Source organism: Hermetia illucens, chromosome 4, assembly GCF_905115235.1.
Source record: "Hermetia illucens chromosome 4, iHerIll2.2.curated.20191125, whole genome shotgun sequence".
NCBI lineage: Eukaryota > Metazoa > Arthropoda > Insecta > Diptera > Stratiomyidae > Hermetia > Hermetia illucens.
In genome coordinates, this window is record NC_051852.1 from 157,986,561 (window position 1) to 158,012,619 (window position 26,059).

General features: G+C 46.2%; 1 protein-coding gene across 1 annotated transcript; it reads right to left on the reverse strand.

Moving 5' to 3' along the window:
- Positions 1-786: 786 nt before the first annotated feature.
- LOC119653562 (maltase 1-like) lies at positions 787-24,182 on the reverse strand. The gene is made up of 8 exons (XM_038058275.1): positions 24,042-24,182; positions 23,639-23,982; positions 16,256-16,834; positions 16,060-16,167; positions 15,736-15,883; positions 1,175-1,373; positions 959-1,102; positions 787-899 (listed from the first exon to the last, which is right to left on the reverse strand). Exons 2-8 carry the CDS (start codon positions 23,903-23,905, stop codon positions 839-841), a joined length of 1,506 nt encoding a protein of 501 aa, XP_037914203.1. The 5' UTR covers positions 23,906-23,982; positions 24,042-24,182; the 3' UTR covers positions 787-838.
- Between the last annotated feature and the right edge of the window lie 1,877 nt (positions 24,183-26,059).

Consider the following 26,059-nt stretch of genomic DNA (forward strand, 5'->3'; position numbering starts at 1 on the left):
TGGCCAGTTTGTATGCGGTACGGAGTCCGGGTTGTTTAGTTGTAGTACTTTTTGTTTTTACTCGTGTCCTCATTTGATTCTCATGAGTATGGGAGTTAGGAGGTCCACCTTGCCATGGCCGCCCGTAACACGGTAAGGTCAAACTTACTCATTAAGGCGACCAGGTATCTATGAGGCTCTGTTCGAATACAGTCAGTTACCACTGACTGTAAACTATCTAATAGGCATGGTTCGCATGAATTGGTGGAGGTGTTTTCCGACTTGAAAGTCTAGATTCGTAGTGTTTTGTTAATGATAGGGTCACCTCGTACAGGATGTTTCTGTCACCACTGACTAACAGTCTTGGCAGACGAGAGGCTTGGCCTCTGGAAAGCCACACATCACCCTAGAAGAGAGACAACCCACTCTCAATGAGAGATTGGTTGGCCCCAGGGAGCTACATTCCACGTGAGTCTATCCAGCAGTGCACAGCTTGACCCCTGACTTAGGTCAATTAGGAAGGAATAAGGAAAGGTTGAGGAGAAAAAGGGAAGAAAAATGTGACACTTGAAAGAGGACATTTAAAGATGATCAGAAAATTACAAGCAAGCTGAGAAGAAGTAGATTTGACAACGCATCATGGGCACCAATATGCAGGTTGATTACGCAAAACGGATATTGATGGTCAGCTGAGTTTTCGAGGGCTGCCCGAGAAGACATAGCTTCAGACCAAATGCTATTTGCTGCTTTCGGGATTTTACGGTTGACGGTTAATAATAGTTAAACAATTTCTGATTCAGATTTGCAGTTCATATATATTTATTAGAATATTTTTAGAAGTTACATATGCCGAAAGCGACTATTCCAAAACCAATGATTCATAGGGATCAAGAGTGATTGATGATACCTTCAGGGTTTCACTGCAAATATCGAACAAATTTAGATGCATGTCCCCATTCAGTAAATTTCAGATACTCACTTGGCATTTCTTTTCGACTGCACAGAAGCGATTCGAACCTTCATAGATGCAGGTATTGTGGCTGACCATTGTTGCACATAGACAGTCTGGGACTTGTCTGACACATTCATCAACAAGAGTATTGTATTTGATCCTGATAAGCTCCTGTAAATTTTGTGTGCAAAATGAATCTTATTAGTATCTTTTTTTGAGTTAATGATCGGAATATAGCCTTACCTTTGGACAGCAAGTACATTATCGTTCAGTGCCTTATATTTGAGTTCACCACGTTGTAGTGTTTTGGATGTTTGTCGAAGTTGTATTAAGTCCTTGAAGACTTTTAGGTGGCTCCTTGCCGCGGCTTGCTGAACCTTAACATTGACTTCTCTATAGTTGGGGTGAATGGGAAGCCATGTTTTGTTACCCGTTGAGAATCCTTGAAAAATAGGTTAGAGCTAATTATTAGTCTCGTAGACAACACAAGTAGCAACAGCAACAATAAATAGTTTATTTGATGTGCAAAATGTTTGGTTCATGTTGTACAACGACAGAAAGTAAATCCTCTGTCCACCCTTTTCGGTTAGCTGTCTGTCTTTCTTCCCAACACTCTTGCCATCTATTTAGAAATCTCTCCCTTTCGGCTTTCTTCCTCTGCGATCAAGGAGAGAACTTTTTATTATATATATTCGTCGTTTCATCTGACAAGATGTCAATGGGATTATTCTCGAGATGACGAATGCTACATCATCTGAGATATTCCTGAATGCCGAGCACATCCTTAGGGCTGTTCTTCTGTAGACTGCAATCAGTTTGTTAGCATTAAATGTTATCTGCAGTGCCCTTCCCAAAACTTGAGCTGCAAAGAGCAGGATCGAACCCACTATCCTAGCTATAAGCAACTTGGAAGCATGCCGAGGCCCTCCCAAGTTCGACATCATCCTTGCTAAGGAAACACTTGCAGATGATGCTTTGTCATAAGCATACTGCACGTATTGCTTATAGTTGAGCTTCCCGTCTATCATCACCCCCAAGTATTTGATGGCAGGCCTAGAAGTGATGATATGATTCCCAATTCGAATACGGGCATAATTCCTTTTACGGCGCTTGGTGATGAGCACTGCTTCCGGTTTTTCCTCCGCAAGACCAAAACTCTCTAGTCAACCCTTAACAGCACTGATGGCTTCGCATGAGTATAACTCAGCATCTTCGAGATCCTTTGCAACTACAACCAGCGTAACCCACCACCGTGGCTTCCTCCGGAAGGAGAAGGTTAAGTACATCCTTGTACATGATGTTCCACAGCAGTGGGCCCAGTACGGAGCCCTGTGGGACACCCGCAGAGACAACGTACATACAACGTCATTAGTGTTATAGCAAAGCCTCCGCTCTTGTAAATAGTTCTTGACAATAGCCGCAAGATAGACGGGAGTACCAGTCTTGGCCAGAGATTGAATTAAATGCATTCAAACATCCAGGATCACCACCACGCAATATTTGCTAGTACTACCCTTTCCGTGAATTGCACCATCGGCCAGGCCAGTACCCATTTTGATGGCTTCAATGGTTGATCTGGCTTTATGGAACCCATACTGTCGATCTGAGAGGCCTTCCTGGCTCTTTCTCACTCGCCCTAACATTTTCCCCATAGTGTACGAAAGGCAAATAAGTCTGTAGGAGGCTGGTTCACCTGGAGATTTACCAGCCTTAGACAGTAGTACTAATTTCTGTCGCTGGCAATATCCCCTCGAACATGCACGCTTCGAGCAACTCAGCAGACATGCCCGGTCTGGATTTCACGGCAAGCTTAAGGACCCTGGATAATTTTTAAGAAGAGGCACGTAATCTGCTGAGATGAACGGCCTCTGAATCGAGTCACCACGATTCTATAGGCACTTCCCCACGGGTTTACGTCCACTTCCGAGCAGAGCTCCTTAAAGCATTCCCTCTTGCTCCGTTGGATGGCGAGCTTGAAGGTTTTCCGGACTTCCTTAGAGGCGCTCTCTTTGGCTCTCCTTGGACGGTTCTGCTTACCGCCCTCTGAGCCTCTCTTCTGGCTCGGTGACAGGCTGATGGAAGGCTGGCCTACTACTGGAAATGAGCATTTGGACGCATCACACGCTTCGGCGATGCATTGGGCCACATGGGCCGCTCTTTCCGTAGAGGCTCTTGCCTTATTACCTTAGGCTAGCCACACCTCTATAAAGGTTTGCTCATCCAAAGCTTTTGCAGACCAGCCTGACATCTTTCTCGGTTTCGGGTATGATGGTCTTCTGCCCGGTGACTCCACCCATAGCCCAAAGAAGGTTGCCTGGTGATCGCTACGGGTCTAGTCCTCGCTGCCGCACCAGGACATACCACGTGCAGTACAGGGCTGACAAAAGTGAGGTCTACGATTGAAACAGACCCCCCTTTCTGAAAGGTGTCTGTCTGTCCGTCTGTCCGTTTGTCTGTCTGTCTGCCTGTCTATCGGTCACATGCATTTTTCTCGGAAACGGTTGTAGCAATTGACACCAAATTTGGAGGAAAGGTGGGAACTGTGAATGCTCACGCATAGAGTGAATTAGATCATTCTAGGTCAAACTTAAGGGGGGTCTTCATATATGTAAAAGGAGGGTGCAATTTTTTTTTCACCAAATATAGTCATGTGGGATATCAAATAAAAGGTCTCGATTAATACTTTCCGAAGCCGACATCTGTTGAAAATATGGGGAGTGCGGACGGTCGAAAGTGATCATTTGTATCACGGACCCATTCTCAGAAACTACCAAACCGAAAAATCTGAAAAAATCAGGAGGCTGCCATTATATGGTGCCTGGGCTCCGAAATACCCTTTATACCGACATCTGTTCAAATAAAGTTAATAATAGCATATTACTATAATTTTTAGTAAACCCTGCGCACTCCGCAAACAACCAGTTTGGGGAGAGCCACAAGTTTCAAAAGAACAAATGTTTGAAGATTTTTTACTTTACTAAAATCTGTATTAGATAAATATAAATTTGAGCTTCAAGATATATACAACGTTGACGACACAGGAATCGAAACAGTGCAAAAACCAGACAGAGTGGATCCACGAAAAGGATTCAAGCAAATAGGACGTATAACTTCAGCTGAAAGAGGATGTCTGGTGACTCTCGAAGCATGCGTTTCAGCTGGAGGTACTACGATTCCCCCTTTCTTTGTCCTTTCCACGAATTAAATTCAAGGAAAACTTTCTCCAAGGTCCACTACCTGGCTCAAATATAGATGCAAACAAATCAGGTTAGATGATGGAGACTAATTTTATCAAATTTGCAAAGCATTTCATTCATTTTTCCAAAGAGAAACAAGCTCTACTTCTCTTTGACAACCACAACTCCCACATGCCTATTGAGGCTCTTGATTTGCCCACTGTTGCACTGCAGCCATAAGTTACAACCTTTGGACAGGAGTACTTTCGGGCCGCTCAACAAATATATTAGCTGTGCCTGTGACTCTTGGATAACGATCAATCCAGGACAAACAATGACTATTTATCATATTCCGTCAATAGTAAACATTGCATTCTCCCTCGACGATTACTTACCTTGACGTGGTGAGGGAGCTCAGTAAGGAAGATCCTCCAGGAAACGGGAGGTGACACCTGAAGCAAAGCGGCAATCAAAACCCCGAGTGAAGGGGCAACCCTGAGCTCATCGATGGAGAACCTGAGTCTAGACTCAGATTCCCCACTTATTCAAGTGGGAACCAATTCAATTGGGACCCAGTTCTTAACGGACGAGCCGAAGCAGGCCCCTTCTGTCAGTACTCCTGACCCCAGGCTCCAATCGGCGCCACCTGCTGAGGCTAAAGTCTTGCCCATGGGTAAGCACCTGTCCACGGACAGCAAACTGCCTTCGGGCAAACCGCCTTCGGGCAAACAGCCTCCGGGCAAACCGCCTTCTGGCAAACCGCCTTCGGCAAACCGCCTACGGGTAAACCGCCTTCGGGCAAACCGCCTCCAGGCAAACCGCCTTCGGGCAAACAGCCTCCGGGCAACGCACAACCAAAGAGCTGTGCCAAGGTTGAGGGGAAAGGAGCGTTCGGGGCACCTGCGGCTAAGGGGAAACCGAAGCGGCAGCGGTCCTCGGACGATTCTAACTCTTCGACACAAAAGGCGGCAAAGAGGGCTCGGCCGGCAACGGCTAGGCCTTCATTTGCAGTCAAGGCTATCGAAGCCGATGGATGGGTCCTGTATGACGACTCTAATCCATCCGGCTACGATACTGAGCAGTGCGAACAGCTTAGGAGGAAACACCTCCTAGCTGTAAGGGCTGCGTCCGCGCAAAGCACTAAGCTTTGCTTTGAGTCGGTAGGTGTATACCGTAAAATGTTACGGCTGAACTTTGCCGACGAAGATACGAACGAGTGGCTCAGGCAGTACTGCTCCTCCCTTAACGATGTGTGGGATGGTGCGCGACTAACCTTGAAAAGGGTCTCTGAGCTTCCATTGTTCAAAAAGTGCTTTCTTTGGCTTCCAGAAGAAGAACGAAATGGTGTCGGGGTTCTGGAACAACTTGGTGTACAGAACAACCTTAACACTTCCACTTGGTTGCTGCTAGGCAGCAAAACGGGAGAGAGAACCGATAGGCCAGGAACTTTCCTCACTATCGGCGTTCCCGAATCTGATGTTAAGAAGGTTCGGGAAAAATCGGGTTGCCGGCCCTACTATGGGCTGGGGACCGTCACGTTACAAGTGCCACATTTCCCAAGTAAATTTGCAGCATTGTAAAGCGGCGACTGCACTTATCAGTCGTCGGATCAATAGCTGCAAGACATTTATATACCTCATACAAGAACCGTGGGTTGTTGGTGGGGCAGTCAGGGGCCTAAACTTCCAACATGCTGACCTATTGTATGCCAATGGAAGCGAGCGACCCCGCACCTGCATGGTAGTCTCCAAAGACTTCCAGGCTAACCTGGTTAACGACCTATGTGATGGCGACACGACATCGGCTAAGCTAACCATAAAAAGTCAACGGGGAGATAAAGAGATACTATGGTGCTCTGCATATTTCCCCTACGACGCAGAAGACGTTCCCAGTGGAACATTCATCAGAGCTATCCAATATGCCAAAAGTAGAGGCATGGGGGTAATAGCAGGATGTGATGTCAACGCTCACCACATATGCTGGGGAAGTTCGAACATCAATGCAAGAGGATCGAGACTACTGTAGTATCTAGTAGGAACCGATTTGCAGATCCTAAATGTGGGTAATGAACCCACTTTCTTCAACGTGGTCAGGCGAGAGGTCATCGACATCACGGTGGCATCTCCTGACATCGCAGCTCTGATCGGAGAGTGGAGTGTATCAAACGATATCACACTCTCGGATCACAGACGCATTGATTTCGTTATGAGCATGGATCCACCTCCACCCACTCCATTTCGGAATCCGAGGAAGACAGATTGGGTAATGTATCAAACAGAATTGAGCGCCCGAGTCACGATCCCTGGGAAGCGCATCAAATCCATTGCTGGAATTGAGAAGACAACCCAGATGATCACAACTAGCATGAGAGAAGCTTTCGAAGAAAGCTGTCCACTCAAGATGCCAAAGAAGGGTAAAACACCATGGTGGAAATCGGATTTGGCAAAACAGAGGAGAACGACAAGGATGCTCCTTAATCGTGCTCTGAAGGGTGAATCAAGCACTAGCTGGAATCGCTATACAGAATGGGAAGTACACAGAAAACGATGAAGAAACGGCCAATCATTTGCTTGAAGTACACTTCCCAGGCAGCATCCAAAATCTAATCTCGCGGCCAACAGGTGCATACAGCCCTCAACCGAGAGACTGAAATCTGGCATGCAAAGTAGTATCACTGGAGCGAGTGAAATGGGCATTTAACTCGTTCCATAGATACAAGTCTGCAGGTCCGGATGGTATTATCCCTGCACTAGTAATAGAAGGAATGGATGCCCTGGGTCTACATATTCGGAATATATATCGTGCATGCCTAGCACACGCTTATATTCCAATTAAATGGCGGGATGTGAGGGTGTTGTTCATTCCCAAACCAGGAAAACCCATCTACACAGACGCAAAAAGCTTTCGACCGATCAGCCTAACGTCCTTTCTGCTAAAAGGACTAGAAAGACTAGTAGATCGGTTCATAAGGGATACACACATTCCTAAGTGGCCACTTAACCATCGGCAACACGCCTACCAGAAAGGCAAATCTATGGAGACAGCACTCCATGAACTTACGGCAAAAATTGAAAAGGCGATGTCTGAAAAAGAATACGCCTTAGGCGCATTCATCGACATCGAAGGTGCCTTCAATTATGCCTCATTCGCGGCAATTTGTGATGCGGCAAGACAGCATGAAATCGAACCGTTGCTAATCAGTTGGATCCTTCACATGCTAGAGTGGAGAAAAATCCACATATCGGTCGGCCAGAAGTCTATTCAAGCAGGATGTCTCAGGGGCTGCCTACAGGGAGGGGTTCTCTCTCCACTGTTATGGCTCTTGGTGATGGATACCCTGCTGTGGGACCTGGAGGACAAAAAAGTCTTCGCGCAAGCATTTGCGGACGACCTAGCCGTAATAATTACCTGCAAGTTTGCGGACACAGTATGTGACCGCTTGAATGCAACTCTGCATGTAATCCACAGCTGGTGCCGCCGCAATGGACTCACGGTGAACGCTAGGAAGACTGGACTAGTTATGCTCACTAGGAACGTCAGGTGGGGCAACTATATGCTACCCACCTTAGCAGGGGCGGAAATCCAGCTGGCACAAACAGTTAAGTACTTAGGAGTACATTTCGACTCCAAGTTAACGTGGAAGCATCATATCCAGGAACAATACCAGAAATCCTGCAGATTGCTCTGGTGCTGTAGAAATGCGATAGGTAAGACCTGGGGACTTTCACCTAAACGGATACACTGGGTGTATACATCCATAATAAAACCCATTTTGATGTATGCATGCATCGTCTGGTGGCCAAGACTGAACTTTGCTAACAGCAGGAAGCTGCTAACGCAGATTCAGAGACTTGGTTGCGTAAGTATTACTGGAGCAATGAGTACTACGCCGACTGCGGCACTTGAAGCTGTCCTAAATTTACCCCCCATTCACTTGGAGGTGAAACGGAGAGCAGCCAACGACGCATATAGGTTCGGTACCATTGGGGCGTGGAAAGGCGGCCAATCCAACGGGCATACGTCTATCTGGAAATTCCTTGAAACACATCCGGTAGCCCTGATGCCGACCGATCATATGGTTTCCAGATTCGTCTTTGAAAAGACATACACTGTCGTAATCACCGAAAGAGAAGAATGGTCGACAAGTGGTCATGAATCTTTTCAGATTACAGACCTAATAATCTTCACCGACGGGTCAGTCACGGAGGATGGATCGGGTGCAGGTGTGTTCTCGGAGAATCCGATTATAGAACTGGCCTGACCCCTCGGAAAAATGACGACCATATTCCAGGCGGAGATATATGCCATTTCATTGGCAGCAGAAGAATGTCTGCGACAAAAATGGAGGAGTCGCACCATTCGAATCTGTTCCGACAGTCGGGCGGCATTATCGGCACTAAATGGCAACAACATATCAAGCCAGTTGGTGTGGAGTTGTCATCAGGTGCTGCTGAAACTTGGCCGACTGAACGAAACATTCCTGATGTGGGTGCCGGGGCGCTCTAACATCGCCGGTAATGATAGACTGGCTCGCCAAGGGTCTGAATCCACAATGGGGGGGGCCAGAACCAGCTCTTGGAATCCGATCATCTACTGTCAAGCCTACTCTGAAGGGTAAAATTGTAAGGATTCACGCAACCGAGTGGAGAAATTTGGACTCTTGCCGGCAAGCGAAAATCCTTGTGAAGGAGCCTAGGGCCACTAGAGCGGCATTTTTGTTGTCCCTTAAGAAGAGGGACATGAAAACCCTAGTAGGGCTTTTGACGGGACACTGCTCCTTAAACTACTATATGGAAGAGATTGGAGTAGTGGTTTCGGCTGTGTGTAGCCAATGTGAGGAGGAGGAGGAGACAGCCCTGCACTTTTTATGCAGCTGCCCGGCATCCTCAGATCTCAGACGAAGACACCTTGGGAAGGTTTTCTTCAATGAAGAACATGCACACTCTCTGCCTCTTGAGAATGTTCTCAGATTCGCTAAAGCCTGCGAACACCGTAGGCGGGAAGCCATTGAATAGGCAACTTACGGGGATAGTACAATGGGCCTAATAATGGCCTGAGTGCTCGAAGCTGCGGCTCCCCCCAGTTAACTAAACTAAACTACTCCCCCTCGGACACCACCTTGTCGTGGTGGGGGAGCCTGTAGTAGTTTACTACTACACTAAGGGTGTCCAAAAATATGAATATGGAAACGATGGATATAAACTCTCCAAGTGGTAAGAAGTCACAGACTTCGAATCCACCCGCGACCATGAGCAATCATGTCGCGGCCGAGGCGCGGATTTTGGAGGCCTCACCACGTTCATATTTGCCTATAGAGCAATCTGTAGAAGGCATGCTTTCCGACTCAGTGGAAAGTTTGCATTTAGTGCCTACGGCGAAGTTAGCCAGAAAGGAAAGTACGGAAACTCTCAAATTGGGAGAAACTGGAAATCCGACTACGGCCGGCCCGTCCGCGGTACTACAGCCCAAATCTACCCGCAAGCGGAAGAGAAAGGCCTGGCAGAAGGGAACTTCGGCCACTAAGGAGGGGGGACTACAGGCTGAATCCTGCCTGTCAGAACCTTCTCCGCCATCCTTACTGGGAAGAGCGGAAGAACGGGAAGCTGGTGACGTGGACGCTACTGGTTCAACGCCAGTATGTGGAAATGGATCCAAGCGGTCCGAACACCGTGAACCTGGAAAGGCCCTAAGCCGACGGCAGAAGAGAGCACTGCGAAGGAAGATGAAGCACCTTGGGAATGAGGACATGGACGTGGCTGTACCATTAGGCGCGGTAACGCCCAGAGAAATCGGACGCAAGGTAGCGGAATCTCCGGCGGAAGGTGGGGATAAACTGGAAACCCCGGTAAGATCCACACTGGACGCACCAGACTCTTCAGTCAGCGGTAATGCGCGCAAGAAGCGTAAGACCAACACATCTGCTGTGGCCAACGCTTTATTGTGCTCCGCTCCAGGGCTTACATCCACGCGTCTCGCGGGGATTAGGACCGGTGTGCCGGGAGGTGATCAAATCAGCGAGAGAGATCTCAATGAAGCTGGTCCCTCCCACAGGAATACGAACACGAAGGCGGGAAGGAAGAGGACGTATGCGCAAGCTGCGGCCTCTGTTCTGACTGCTGCCGTGGGAGTTTCCTCCAAGGATGGCAAAATGTCAGAGGGACAATTTACCATCCTCCAGGAATGCCTGTGGAAGAAAATGATGGAGCCTGGAACGAAGCCACGATTTAACGATCAAGGTTTTCGTGATGGGCTTCTCCATTTGGAGTGCGCTGACGAAGCTGCCTTAAAGTGGCTCCAGCAGGTAATCCCAACTTTGAGTTCCGGCGGTCGGCCCAAGTTCACTATTGTGAACACTGAGCTACGCAGGACAGAACATGTCGGATGTTGGCTACCGGGCCCTCGAAGGAAGGCAGAGGACATCATCCGCTTGCTGGGTGAACAGAACCCGGGCGTGGACTTTGGACACTGGAGGGTGAAGTTCATGAATGCCAGGAAGGACCAATCTACAAACGTGGAGGGCTTCAACTTGGTATTCGAACTGGACCAACAGAGTCTGAATGTGCTCAGGGGAAGTCACCATATGGTGCTCCACTTTTTCCTATATAGACTGAAATTCAGTCATATCAGGAAACTGTAGGGCATCATCTCCATTTTGAGAGCGAAGAACAATGATGGTCTTCGACTTACACAACATAGAGCAAATTGCAGCATCTTCGGCGCGCTCTCCCACAATGGAGACGTGCGCGGAGGATAGTGCATACAGGGGCGGAACTCCCGTATGGGGGCTCGCACTGGGGAAGGGACTACAGAGTGAATCCTACCTGCTAGTAACTTCTCCTACACCTTCCAAGGAACAGGCGGAAGGAAGGGAAGCCAGAGACGTGAACGAAACTGACTTAATGCCAGTTCGAGTGATCGAATCTATGCAACCCGGACACCACAAACCAAGTAAGGTGCTAAGTAGAAAACAGACGAATGCTCTGCGGGATGAGGTGAGATCTTTCGTGGATGAGAACATGGGAATTGCGGTACTCCCAAGTACGGCTTTTCTCAGAGAAATCAATCACGAGGGGATCGAGTCTCTGGCGGTACGGTGTGGGGGAAACCCCGTCATACGCGGACTGCCGCATACGCTTCTAACTGTTTTCTATAAGACAATAGACTAAGTTTATGTCGAAAAACATAAAGATTGGTCAAATCAACCTGCAGCATGCCAAAGCTCCCTCCTACCTGTTGGCAGCGAGAATGACAAAGCTACAGGATTTCCCCTATATCTTTCTGGTGCAAGAACCGTGGGTTCGATTTAACAGAATCTGTGGTATTGGATCAGTAAAAGGGGCTAGGATCTTCTACGACGAAAGATCCATAAGACCGAGAGCTTGCGTCCTGATGTCAAGACGGTTAGAGGCAACTATGCTGAGACAATATTGTTCCCAGGACTTAGCTACGGTCATCATACAATACCAGATAAATGGCGAGAGGAAAAACATCATAGTTGCCTCCGCTTATTTACCCTATGATTCTTTGTATCCTCCACCGACGCAAGAACTTAGGGATCTGGTGGCGTATGCAGAATCAAGTGGTCTCGAACTCTTAATAGGTTGCGATGCGAATGCTCAACATATTTGTTGGGGCAGTAGCAAATGCAATCCAAGAGGAGAGAAGCTATTTGATTTCATCACTTCAGCTGGTCTTATGACTGCAAACGTGGGGTGCGCCCCTACGTTCGTGGGACCGAGAAGAAGCGAAGTAATTGACCTAACAATCTGTACCCCAAAATTGTTAGAGTTGATTACACACTGGCGAGTGCTAGACGAGGTCTCACTGTCAGATCACCGATATCTAGAATTCAATCTGACTATTGCGGGCGAACAGTCTGCAGTACAAAGACGGAACCCTAGGAAAACGGATTGGGCAAAGTTCAATGAACTTCTTAGCAATAAAGTACAGGTCCCTAGGCGACTAAGGACTCCTTTGGTGCTGGAAGATGAATTGAAAACTCTGAACTACACACTTTTAGAGTGTTATGAAGAGGCTTGTCCTATTTTCCGAGGCCAAAGCGATAAAACAGTTCCTTGGTGGAACCGAGAACTGCAAAAACTCAGGAAATCAACCAGGCGACTTCTAAATCGTGCTTGCAAAAGTAACAAGAACGAAGACTGGTTAAATTTCAGGAACTCACAACGTGAATATAAGAGGCTCGTGAGGTGCTCGAAACGAGACTCCTTTAGAGCGTACTGTGAGGAACTGGAAGGCGAAAGGGAGACTTCAAGGCTGTGCAGAGTCCTCAAAAGGGATGAGTCGGCCAAGTTGGATTCTCTTAGAAAACCCGACGGTACTTTCACGAACTCCAGACTGGACTCAGTACAGACCCTCCTGGAAGTACACCACCCGGGGGAACGGGTGAGAGAAGTGGTAGGGGGAGAGTTGACGGTTCTTGCAACCCCTTCAACACGCAAGTGTTGCAAGAGGAACTGGAACACTGCGAAAGCGGTTGTTACCCATGAAAAGGTGAGAGCTGCCATACTGTCCTTTGAACATTTCAAAGCACCTGGCATGGATGGCATCTATCCGGCAATGCTAAAGGAGGGTATGGAGCATTTAGAGCGACCTCTAAGAAATATTTTTCGAGGATGTCTTGCTCTGGGCTACGTGCCTTCTTCTTGGCAACAGGTTAAGGTAGTTTTCATACCGAAACCTGGGAAAGATGACTATTCTAATCCAAAGAACTTCAGACAGATCAGCTTGACTTCATTCTTGCTGAAAGGTTTGGAGAGACTGGTGGAGCGTCACATTCGTGGGAAGGCACTCAGGTCACACCCACTTAGTGAAAACCAACATGCTTACCAACGTGGAAAGTCCTGTGAGTCTGCTCTTCATTCTTTGGTCACAAAGATAGAGGATGCAACTTTGAATGGTGAGTGCGCGATGGGGGTGTTTGTGGACATTGAAGGGGCTTTTGACTGTGCGCCTTTTCAAAAACTTTGTCATGCCGCCAAAGCGCATGGTGTTGATGATGCTTTAATTAAGTGGATCCATGCTATGCTAACGCAAAGATTGCTGTGCACTGAGGTAGGGGTCGATAGCTACCTGACTACGGAGGCAACGAAGGGCTGCCCCCAAGGAGGTGTGCTTTCGCCGCTTCTGTGGAGTATGCTGATCGACTCACTGCTATGCGAACTGCAAAATTTGCCAATACACGCTCAAGCTTATGCTGATGACGTGGCTGTACTTGCTGTTGATCGGGATCTTGGAACGGTGTGTAGGAATATACAGCGTGCCGTTGATTTGATAGACAGCTGGTGCCTTAGACATGGTTTGTCAGTTAATCCAAATAAAACCACAATGGTTTTATTCACAAAAAGGAGAAAACTGGATGGACTTTGTCTCCCTGAGATGAGGGGTACTACCCTTCAACTCTCTGAAGAAGTGAAATACCTGGGGGTTACTCTAGATAAAAAACTTCTTTGGAACAAACATGTAGAGGTAAAGATGAAACGAGCTCTCACAGCTTATGGGCTGTGCAGACGGACCTTTGCCTCGACATGGGGACTCAGGCCTCATGTGGTAATGTGGATATACGTTGCCATCATTAGGCCGATGTTCATATATGCATCCGTAGTGTGGTGGGTTAAAGTGAGACAAAAAGGTTTTCACCGTAAACTAGCTGCACTGCAAAGAACTGTTTGTCTGGGTATCACTGGTGCCATGAGCACGACATCCGGCGCAGCTCTGAATGCACTACTCAATTTGCAGCCCCTGGATATATTTATTCAAAGCACTGCAATGAGAGCAGCTCATAGGCTAATTCGATTAGATCTATGGGAAAACAACGGATGTGGGGGGCACAGAGCATTGGAAGAGTTACTGGGAGGACTGAATCCAGTTCTTACAATGCCTTCCGATTCTCGTGTCCCCATACATCTGTTTGGTAGAAGATATGTAGTTACCCTGAAGCGTAGAGAGGACTGGGAAGACCCAGAGGAATGCGTGGAGGGATATACGGAAGTCTTCTACACCGATGGCTCAAAAACAGAAGAGGGTTCTGGAGCCGGAGTCTACCTCTCGAATAAAAACGAGAAGTGGCTTTTCCTTTGGGACAATATGCAACGGTTTTTCAAGCCGAAGTTTATGCGATCCTAAGGGTGGCAAACTGGGTGATTGACGAGCGGTTGAAGGGCAGGCGCATCGCAATCTGCAATGACAGTCAACCTGCACTGAGGGCATTGAGCAGTCCTTTGATCACCTCGAAAATCGTTCAGGAATGCAGAAACCGTTTGAATTCTATGTCTAGATTCAATACGGTGGAACTACTCTGGGTACCTGGTCACTGTGGCATAGAAGGAAATGAAACCTCGGACGCTTTAGCGAAAGAGGGGTCAATCTCCCCTATGCCGGGACCGGAGCCAGCAATTGGGGTATCAGTAGCATTGGCTAAATCTGTTTTCAAAAACTGGGAACAAGTTTCCCATAATGACAGGTGGCAGAGCCTTAATGCTGCTCGACACACCAAACTTTTCCTGCCAGAACCCAACATACGTACCGCAAAGTTTATCCTGTCGAAAAGCAGAAGGACTTGCAGGTGTATTGTGGGCATTCTGACAGGCCATAATTCACTAGCTGGGCATATGTTCAGAATAGGAATTACCGAAGATGATACGTGTCCCTCCTGTAATGAGGAAGCGGAATCCACGGAGCATTTCGTATGTGAATGCCCCGCCTATGGACGCATCAGGCATCAAATCTTTGGTGCCGATGTTCTCCAATTACGACGGGTAGCATCACATCCACTAACGGAAATCCTACGATACGTTAACGAATCCGGAATATTCCGTTAGACGGGGGACGCGAGTACAATGGGCTACCATGGCCTGAGTGCTCAGAAGCTGTAGCTTCTCCCCACCACACACACACACACACACACAAACTAAACATTGCATTCCCACTTGCTTGGATTCCATCCAATATAATTCGAGGATTTCGTCTTATGTCCTTTCAATCACGACATATTCGATGATTCTGAAATCCTTCCTTCATCTGTTACTGACCGGCCCCCTCTGATATCAGTGAATGATTCTCTGCAATGCGTCCGTCCTGTCGCTCTCTATGGTTCTTAGTGTTGGCTGACTGTAAAAGACACTGAACCGCGTCTTGCGGATGGAATGGAAACGAAGACGTTGCGTTGGACTAGTGGCTTGCCACGTTTTGATCACATTCGAAATGAGGATATCCGCGATCGATATGGGATTGCATCGATCGTGGGAAAACTGCGAGAGGCGTCACGTAATTCGGGCTAACGAGAATTCACTTGCCAAGATTGGTCTGAACATCGAAGTCGATGGTAAGCGACCAAAAGGCGGACCAAAACAACGGTGGCTTGATACGCTGGACGGGGATTTCAAAGCCTCGAGATTGCATCCAGATCAGGCATTTGATAGAGCCAAATAGCGAGGTCGAGCACGACGTGGAGACTCCGCTTGTGAACGGGACAAAGGCTGAAGAAAAAGAAGAAGATCACAGTAAAAAAAATCTAAAGCCAAAATCTGTGCCAACTATTCCCGGGATATACTGCAATGTATTATACACTCGCAAAATCAATGCAAGGAAGAAATAGTTTTTATACTTTACCTGCATTTTTCGAATCGTCCCATTGGAAAGGTGTCCTCTCCGGATCCCGTGTAAATTGTTGATAAATTTGAGGATTTGAATTGCATGCAGCCGGATCAACCGTATCCTTCCACGATATATCAACATCTAGCATTCCTATTTCTTCACCCTATGAATGAATAGATAACAGATACTTCCAATTTTAGAAATGAAAAAAATCTCTAAGAAGGAAGACAAATGCTCATCCTGTAGTAAAACGTGGTTACGATACATCAAGGCATCAGATGAAGGAAAGTTGGATGCAACCACTGAATTCTTGTGTTCCCGATGTGCATAGATACTTACGTTGTATGTGACACTAGCTCCGGGCAATAGCATAAGCAGCATGTTCATGGCATCAATCATTCCAGGTCCGTAGCGACTTCCCACTCGCCGGTTGTCGTGGTTTCCAATCTAATTTGTAAGGACAGATAGTCGGAGAATGAGACTAATTCCTTGATGCAGTTTTTATCAGGTTATTGCAATTTGGTCGTATGCTTACCACCCAATTGGCAGTGTACTGCTTCGGCATGTTGTCCATCCATAGGGATATAATTGCAGCGTAGTCTGGTGCTTTAGATGTTGCATTAGCTCGCTTGACGAAATTGAAATTGAATGGGATGTGTGCACCATTATGGGTTTCATTTCCATAATACTGCATTATTATCTTAATTGGTGAATAAGTTTCAGCTAGAAATACTCTTGTATCGCCACCATGTTTTCGTTTATATTCGTCGAGAAAAGCTCGAATTAGATAGACAAACTCGATAGTTTCGGGTTGATCTTGTGTGAAAATATGTTTCAGATAGTCGAAATTGTCCGGGTCGTCGGTGGAACCACTTTTTGGCTCATCTGGATATCTTCCTTTACTGTCGGGTCGCACTTCGTAAATATATGGAACCGAATCCACGCGAAATCCAGCTACACCTTTATCAAGCCAAAAAGTGAGGACATCTTTCATAGCTTCGAGTACAAGCGGATTGCGATAGTTTAGTTCTGGTTGTTCAGCTAAGAACTGGTGAAGATAAAATTGTTGGCGCTTTGTGTTCCATTTCCAGGCGCTTCCACGAAATACCGATAACTGAGAAATGAAAAGATTTACATGTGAGTGAGAATTTTAAAGGAAGTAAGTTTGGAAGTGGTGGGCTGTCCGGATAGCTGAGTGGTTAGAGCACAAGGCTGTCGTACGGAAGGTCGCGGTTCAAATCTCACTGGCGACAGTGGGATTTGTAACGTGATTTGACGTCGGATACCAGTCGACTCAGCTGTGAATGAGTACCTAAGTCAAATCAAGGTAATAATCTCGGGCGAGCGTAATGCTGACCACATTACCTCCTACAGTGTTCTGTAGTGTACCGTTACGGTCTTGAATGAAGTGCTCTAACACACTTCAAGGCCCTGATCCAATATGGATTGTTGTGCCAACGATTATTATTATTAAGTTTGGAAGTTCGACTTTTTACTACGGAAGATTACCCCTCGACGATTCCCTACCTTGTCGTGGTGAGGGAGCTCAGTAAGAAGGATCCTCCGGGAAACCAGACGTGACACTTGAAGTTAAGCGGTAACCAAAACCTCGACCCAAGCTGTCACTACCGTGCCGAGGGCTGAATTGTCACAGGGGTTAAGATATGGCCGGGAGCGGCTGTTCAAATCTCCCGCTTCTCATCTCATCTTATCTCTGCGTTAGCGCTGACTGCTTGTGTAAATTTACAGCGGTTCTCTGTCAACATCTCCGCTTGACGTTTATCATCATCTTTCACGCGCAATTCGCTTTTTTACTGTTTTCACGTTCTCGTTTCGTTTTTTCGTTTCTTTTTCTCATCCTGCTTTGTGCGGGCAATAAAATTAATCAATTAACACTAATCTTTGTGTTTTGTTTTGATATCAACTCGTTCTCACCCAACCGTGAATTGGGTTGAATCTCGAAAGAAGTCCGGTCCCAGTATTTTCTTAGAACACGTTTTTCAAACATTGTATTTGAAGCGTTTCTCGAACAGCGGCAAACTCTGGGTATCAGGCGATCCCCAGATGCAACTAGTCTTGCTTCGGTAAAATGGGGCCCTGCCGAGATCGACTTATTTTTCCCGATAAAATAAAGGCCATGGCAGCTAACTAGGAAAAAACTTAAAAAATAATAGATTTCAACAGCACTTCGATCATGACGATTTAACCCTGAACGAATAGGCAACCCTGAGCTCTTCGATGGAGAACCTGAGTCTAAAATCATATTCGCCACTTATTCAACTGAGAATCAACCCTATTGGGATCCAGTCCTTAAAATGCGAGCCGAAGAAGTCCCCATCTGTCAGCATTCCTGGTAACGGGCTCCAATCGGTGCCACCTGCTGAGGCTAAAATCTTACCTACTGGTAAGCATCTGTCTTCGGGCAGCATACAGCCTCCGGGCAAACAGCCTTCGGGAAAAACAATGCCTCCGGGCAAAGGCTTTCAAGCAAATCGCTTCCGGGAAAACCGCCATCGGGTAAACCGCTTCTGGGCAAATCCCTTATTAAGAAATGCGTGACCTGTGACGTCCCTCCAGACAAAAAGTCACCAGAGGGGCGGAGAACGGGCTGATGGAGCTGGAGTAGCTCCTGGAGAGAATTTAATATTATAGGCGAACGTGAAGAGTAGGAGAAAATCCGCGAGAAGCAGAAACAACCGCATTTGCCGGTGAGAAAACTGCGAGCAACAAACAAATCGTAGACAGCCCATTGCAGAACAAACTGTGCAAAAAACGAAAGGAGGAAGGGGCATCTGAAGGAAACTTCACTCAGGTACGCTCCAGGGATCAAAAGAAGAAAGCGAAGAAGGACAAGGGAGAACAACACACCCCGACTGACGGAGCACCAAAAGAAAAGGCGGGCCTTAGGGCCGGACCTCCGGAACGCTAACTATGATAGTCTGCTAAGACTTGATATGCCAGAAGAGCCGTACATGGTCGGTTATGTAGATGATGTCGCGGCGCTTATTGCTGAACGCACTATCGAACAGGCGGAAAGCAGACTTGGCATATTGATGCATTGAAGCGGATGGTTACAACCTTGCACTGGACAAAAACCCTGCGTCCTATATCGTTCGGCAAGTCAATAATTGGCTCAAAACCAACGGTAAAGTACCTTGGGCTGACTCTTGACTCAATGATGAGGTTTTTTGAGCAAAGCAACAGCGAAAAAAGCTGTAGCTGGAGTTTCGGCGTTATGTAGGCTAATGGCAAATATTGGGGGTCCTACGTCTGGCAGTTCTCCTGATGAATTTAATCCAGTCTGTCTTGCTCTACGATGCAGAGATATGGACTGACGCTCTTGGCAAGGAGGTATATCGTAAGCGTCTCGCGCAAGTACCGAGACGGGGAGCTTTGCGGGTGGCGCCTGCGTACTGCATTGTCTCTAAATCGGCCTTGACGGCGATCGTCTCGCTAAGAGCGTCAAACCATATATAAGCGCAAGGGAGAAACGCCAAGGGAGGTGGTTGCCCGTGAAGAACGGCAAGGGACCCTAGACGATTGGCATCTTTCTTGGCAAAATGAAACTAGGAGCAGATGGACTGCGCGGCTCATCGGCAACTTAGGTGCGTGGCTGAGTCGGAAGCATGGTGAGACTGACTATTTCCCTCCCCAGTTCATAAGTGGGCATGGAGGTTTCCAGTATTACCTGCACAAGATTGGAAATGCACGATCTCCGGATTGTGTGTTTTGCAATGGAGTTGTAGATGACGCCTATCACACGCTGACAGGTGGAGCGTGTTGTTCATTACATCCGGGTCCTTCTTGTTGCAAAGAAGATAGTGCTCGACCGCTGGAGGAGCCGGATGGCAGGGGATTCATTTGAACCGATAATTGCCTTCCTCCTCTCTCCTCCCATTGGTGAGAGGAATTGAAGTTTCCGCAAGGCGGTAGAGTTCGGGGGCTAGCCCGAAGTGATGTGTCAAATGGTTCCAGGCTAGCTTTCTGACGGGGAGGTGTTTAGTTGGTAGTCCGGCGACGTATCGTTGCGGGAGTCCAACACTTTTTGCCTAAACGCATTCACCCCACCCCTCCAGAAAAAGGTGGATTGGTGCCAAACAACAAAAATTTATGACCCTCTTCAGTTCTATGTAGTTCATTTTCTAGGCGTCCAGTTAGAGTTGGCTTGTTAACAGCAGGAGTGGCGGACACTCAGTTCGGGATATTATATGTGAATTTTTGTGCTTTGATTTAGAAATTGCAGAGATTTTAGTTTAGCTTGTTTTCAGCGCATGCATGTGTAAAATACGAGTATCTGCCCTATTGAGAGTTAAGTTTACATGTAAACTGTGTGTGAGGACAAAGAAAGAAAGGAATCTGCAGCTATTGAATGTGCAAGCATTTCACTTAATAATTTAAATGTTTTATTCATGTGTATATTTATCTATGTAGATATCTAATCTAGTATCTTGCTTAGGACGGCATAGCGAAGCTTTATGAAAACTGTCATTAAAACCAAAATACAATTAGCAACATGGTGGAATGACAAATAGATTTAAAAATTGAAATGGAATATCAAACATGCGCCGTTTAGACAGCAAATTCTAGATGATCTAGACCACCACCTTATCGTTTTGGGAGAGCCTGTGGTAGTTTACTACTACACTAAGGGTGTCCAAAAGCCCATGAAGTTGGAAACAAAGGATTGTAAGTCTTGAAGTGGTAAGAAGTCACAGGCCTCGAATCCACCCGCGACTTTGAGAAATCAGGTCATGGCCGAGGCACGGATTCTGGAGGCCTCACCACGGAGAAATCTGTGGAAGACAGGTTCTCCACTTCAGTGGAAAACCTCCTCCCGGTGGCTACGGGGCGGTCAGCCATAAATGATAGTATAGCAAGTCCCTTAATGAGATGAACTGAAACCCTGACTACGCCCAGGCTGTCGGTGACACTGTTACCTAACACTTCCCAAAAATGGAAGAGAAGGGCTCGGCAGAAGGAAACTTCAACCGCGAAGGAGAAAGGACTACAGACTTGCTTGTCACAACCTTCTCTTCCGTCTCTACCAGAAAAAGCGAAACAAAGGAAAGCTGGTGACGTGAACTGGTCAAACTCTGGTATGTGGAAACAGATCCATATAGCCAGGACATCGTGAACCAGGGACGGCTTCTAGCCAATGACAACGGAAGGCACTGCGAAAGAAGCGAAATTTCTTGGGAATGAGGACATGGGCGTTGCTACACCACCAAATGCGGCGGTGTTCGGTTTCCCTGGACGCAAGAAAGCGGAACTTTCGGTGGAAGATGAGGACAAGCTGGAAACCCCGGTAAGATCCACACTGAACGCAGCAGACTTTTCAGTTAGCTGCGGTTTTCATATTAAACTGCACTTATGGCTACAAATATAAGAGCTAGTCAAATCAACCTGCAGCATGCCAAAGCTTCTTCCTATCTACTGGCGGCAAAGCTGGCAAAGTTGCAGGACTGTCCTTATATATTTCTAATTCAAGAGCCATGGGTTCATTTTAACAGAATGTGGTATTGGATCAGTCAAAGAGACTAGGATCTTCGATGAAAGGTCTTCGAGACCGAGGGCCTGCGTTCTGATGTCAAAATTGTTAGAGGCAACTATTCTGAGACAAATCTGTTCGCAGGACCTTGTTGCGGTCAACTTACAATACCAGCTTAATTATAAGGGGAGAAACGCCATAATTTCCACTACTTACTTACCCTATGATTCTTTGTGCCCTCCGCCGACGCAGGAACTAAGGGATCTTGTAGTGTATGCAGAATCAAGTGGCTATGAACTTTTAATAGGTTGTGATCCGAATGCTCAGCATATTTTTTGGGGGCAATAGCAAATGCAATCCTAGAGGAGAGAAGCTGTTTGATTTGATCTATTCAGCTGGTCTGATGACCGCGAACGTAGGGTGCGCCATTACGTTTGTGGGGCCAAGAAGAAGTGAAGTAATTGACCTGACAATCTTCACTTCAAAAATTGATAGACCAAACTACAATTTTTATTTTACAGTGTAGATATATATTTCGGGAGCAACTTACCCCCTTCATCAGTATAGCAGCTTTTAGTAGCTTTGTACTGATGAAGAGGGTAAGGTGCTCCCGAAATATACATCTACACTGTAAAATAAAAATTGTAGTTTGGAGTAAGCTACTGGTCTATCAATTTTAGGGTTAACTACAAATTGAAGACAATATCTAACCTCTTAGAAACTGTACTTCAAAGTTGTTAGAGTTGATTAGAAACTGGTGAGTGCTAGATGAAGTCTCACTCTCAGATCACGGTTACTTAGAATTTAGTTTGACTATTTCAGGCGAATAGTCTGTAATACAGAGACGGAGCGAGAAAGTGGAGTTCCCTTGGAGACTAAGGACTCCTTTGGCGATAGAAGATCAGTTTAGAATGCTTTGAAGAGGCTTATCTTATTTTCAGAGGCCAATATGGTAAAACGGTTCCATGGTGGAACCGAGAACTGCAAAGACTCAGGAAATCAACCAGGCGACTTCTAAATCGTGCTTACGAAAGCAATAAGGAAGAAGACTGGTTAAACTGTTGGAACTCACAGCTTGAATATAAGAGGCCCATAAAACGTTCAAAACGAAACTCTTTTAGAGGATACTGTGAGGAACTGGACGGTGAAAGGGAGACTTCCAGGCTGTGCAGGGTCTTTAATAAGGATGAGTTCGCCACCTCCAGAGACTCTCTTGGAAGAGCAAGGGGGGGGGGGAAGAACAGGTCTCAGAACTGGGAGGAAGAGAATTGGCGTTTTCGGCAAGCCTTTCAACATGAAGGTGTTGAAAGAGAAATTGGGACACCGCGGTTGTTACCAATAAAAAGGCGAGAGCTGCTATACTATCATTTGAACATTTCAAAGCACCTGGCATGGATGACATCTACCCAGTGATGCTAAAGGAGGGAATAGAGCACTTAGAGCGACTTCTAAGAAATATTTTTCGAATACGTCTTGCTCTGGGCTACGTACCTTCCCCTTGGCAGAAGGTAAAGCTGGTCTTCATACCTTAGCCTGGGAAAAATGACTATACAAATGCAAAGAACTTGAGGCAAATCGGCATAACATCATGTTCGCTGAAATATCTGGGGGGACTGGTTGAGCATCATATTCGCGAGAAGGCGCTAAGGTCGCACCCACTAAATGGAAACCAACATGCTTACCGACGTGGAAAGCCCTGTGAGCCTCCTCTTCACTCTGGGGTTTCAAAGATTGAGGACGCAACTTTGAAAGGCGAGTATGTGATGAGTGTGTTCGTGGACATTGAAGGGACGCTTGGCTATGCGCCCTTCCAAGAGCTCTATGATGCCGCCAGAGAGCATGGTGTTGATGAAACTTTAATTAACTGGATCTACGCTATGCTTTGTGCTGAAGTGGGTGTTGACCTCTTCGAAGAAATGAAATATCTGGGAGTTATTCTGGACAAGAAGCTAACGTCTTTTACACCGATGACTCAAAAATAGAATAGAGTTCTGGAGCAGGAGTATGCTTCTCGAATAAAAGCGAGAAGCGAGCTTTTCCTTTGGGATAATATACAATGGCCTTTCAGGCTGAAGTGTTAGCCATCCTTAAGGCAGTAGCCTGGGTGATTGACGAGCAGTTAAAGGGCAGGCGAATTGCCATCTGTAGCGATAGTCAAGCTGCATCTGCTACAACTGCAGCGGGTAGCATCACATCCACGAACAGAAATCATGCGATACATAAGCGAGTCCAGAATATTAGACGGGGGAATCGAGTACAATGGACTACTTGGGTCTGAGTGCTCAGAGGCTTTGCCGCTCCCCCACCTCAAACACACGCCACTAATATTGTAATATGAACATTCATTGAGGGCTCAGTAACTAAATTTCATTGGAGAATTTAGAAAAAGAATAGAATAACTGAACACCTCTTTTATTAGAAAATACTCACCCAATTGTTAGGTGGAAGCCTATTAGAGGAGTTCTTAGGATCTGGATAACCGTCATGCCATATATAGAAATCCTCATACCCTTTAACTCGATTCACAGACTTTTGGAACCAGTCAAGCAAATCACTTGTATAGTCGGGGACTAAATCCATTATCAACTTTATACCAAGTTCATTTGCTCTTTTCAGAAGCGCATCGAAGTCCGCCATAGTTCCGTATTCTGGTTGAATGTCTTTATAGTCGGCAATGTCATAACCGAAATCCTTCATTGGTGATTTATATATAGGAGAAAGCCATACAGCCGTGATCCCTATATCCTTCAAGTAGGAAAGTTTTTCTCGGATTCCTGTAAAGATACCAGAGCTAAACTTCATTGATTACTTTAAGATAATTGGTCAATCTCACCATTAAGGTCTCCAATACCATCCCCATTTGAATCTTTAAATGAACGAGGATAAATCTGGTAGAATTGTCCTGTTTGCCACCAATCACTTTGAGAAAAAATCGTGGGAACCCACAGGGCCAACACTAGTACCGATAACTTCATTTCCATGATGAAATTGGATTGGAATAGCGCCAGGGCCCATTTTATAAAAGTTTCTTTATCTTTAACTATTAATGAAGTATACCTTTATGCTATAAACAAGGTGGCATTTATTGAGTGAATATTTACAATGCAATTTTCTCTAACAGTACCGCTTGGGATTTCATAGTTTTTTTTTTAAGTAGTAAATATTGAACCTAGTACCTTATCAGAAAACATGTTTAGGTGCACTTAATAACATAACAATTATTATCTAAACTTTGTTGTCGACAGCCTGGATAAGAAAATGGTTGAAATTACTTTCAACAATATACGAGTATGGTCAGGCCTAAAGAGAGGAAGGTGAAAAGGGAGAGATTCCCCCCGGGCCCGGAATTTTCTCAGAAGTCCGCACTAGAAGTTCCTATGAAAAAAGAAGTAAAAGAAAGACCCAAACAATTTTCAGCCCTGGCCCATATAATTGTCACCCTGGGTCCATTTTTCTGAATACCTTTCACCTTGGGCCCGAATTTTCTCTCTACGGCCCTGTGTATGGCCATTCCAAACAAATTAAACCATCATCATCAACGGCGCAACAACTACTATCCGGTCTAGGCCGGCCTTAATAAGGAACTCCAGGCACCCCGGTTTTGCGTTGAGGTCTACCAATTCAATATCCCTAAAAGTTGTCTGGCGTCCTGACCTACGCCATCGCTCCATCTCAGGCAGGGTCTGCCTCGTCTTCTTTTTCTATCATAGATATTGCCCTTATAGACTTTCCGGGCTGGATCATCTTCATCCATACGGATTAAGTGACCGGTCCATCGCAACCTATTGAGATGGATTTTATCCACAACCTGACGGTGATGGTATCACTCATAGATTCCGTCGTTATGTAGACTACGGAATCGTCCATCCTCATGTAGGGGGCCAAAAATTCTTCGGAGGATTCTTCTCTCGAACGCGACCAAGAGTTCACAATTTTTCTTCCTAAGAACCCAGGTCTCCGAGGAATACATAAGGACTGACAAGTTCATAGCCTTGTACAGTAAGAGCTTTGACCCTATGGTGAGACGTTTCGAGCGGAACAGTTTTTGTAAGCTGAAATAGGTTCTGCTGACTGCCAACAACCGTGCGCGGATTTTATCTTCACAGCTGTTAACGATTGTGATTTTCGACCTTAGATAGGAGAAATTTTCAAAGGTCTCAAAGTTGTAGTCTCCTATCTTCGTTGTTCTCGTTTGACCAGTGCGATTCGATGTTGTTCGTTCTTTTGGTTTTGGCGCTGATTAACAAATTCAATGTAAGACAAAAACCCAAATCCACAGTGTCGACTTTTTGACTCAAGCCAAGCTGCTTGCCTGCTCAGAAAACACCAATGCACTTGGAAGCGTGTGGATGGCGATGTTTGGTTCCCCATATTAATTCAACGTTTGTGGAGGTTTGGAGCTACGTGACGTTAAAATGGGATTCAGGTGACCTAAAAAAAAGAGACATCCCCTGTGAAGGCCCTTTTTTCCGTTTTTTTAAGAACTGAATGAAGATATAAATGCGAATTTTTTATCATATATTTTGAGCATACGTAACAACTTTTTCAGTCCCCGCATGGAACCATACCTCTACGTCACTTTACTCTTATTATTCTGGACAATATTCGTGCTGCTTTCAGCGGAATAGATACCCAGAGACAATGAACAAATGTACAAGAGATCAGGCGGAATGCTTCAAACAACGAGAATCGAACGTGATCCAACGTGCTGTACTCTGCAGTAGTAGTTCACGTCTTCGCTGTGCCGCCACATCACTCCGCCCCTAGTAATTCCACCAACGGTGTTACCGGACGAACCTGAAGCTTCGCGGAAGCTTTTTCGCAGCCACCCTGGACGTCGAGCTTGAAATA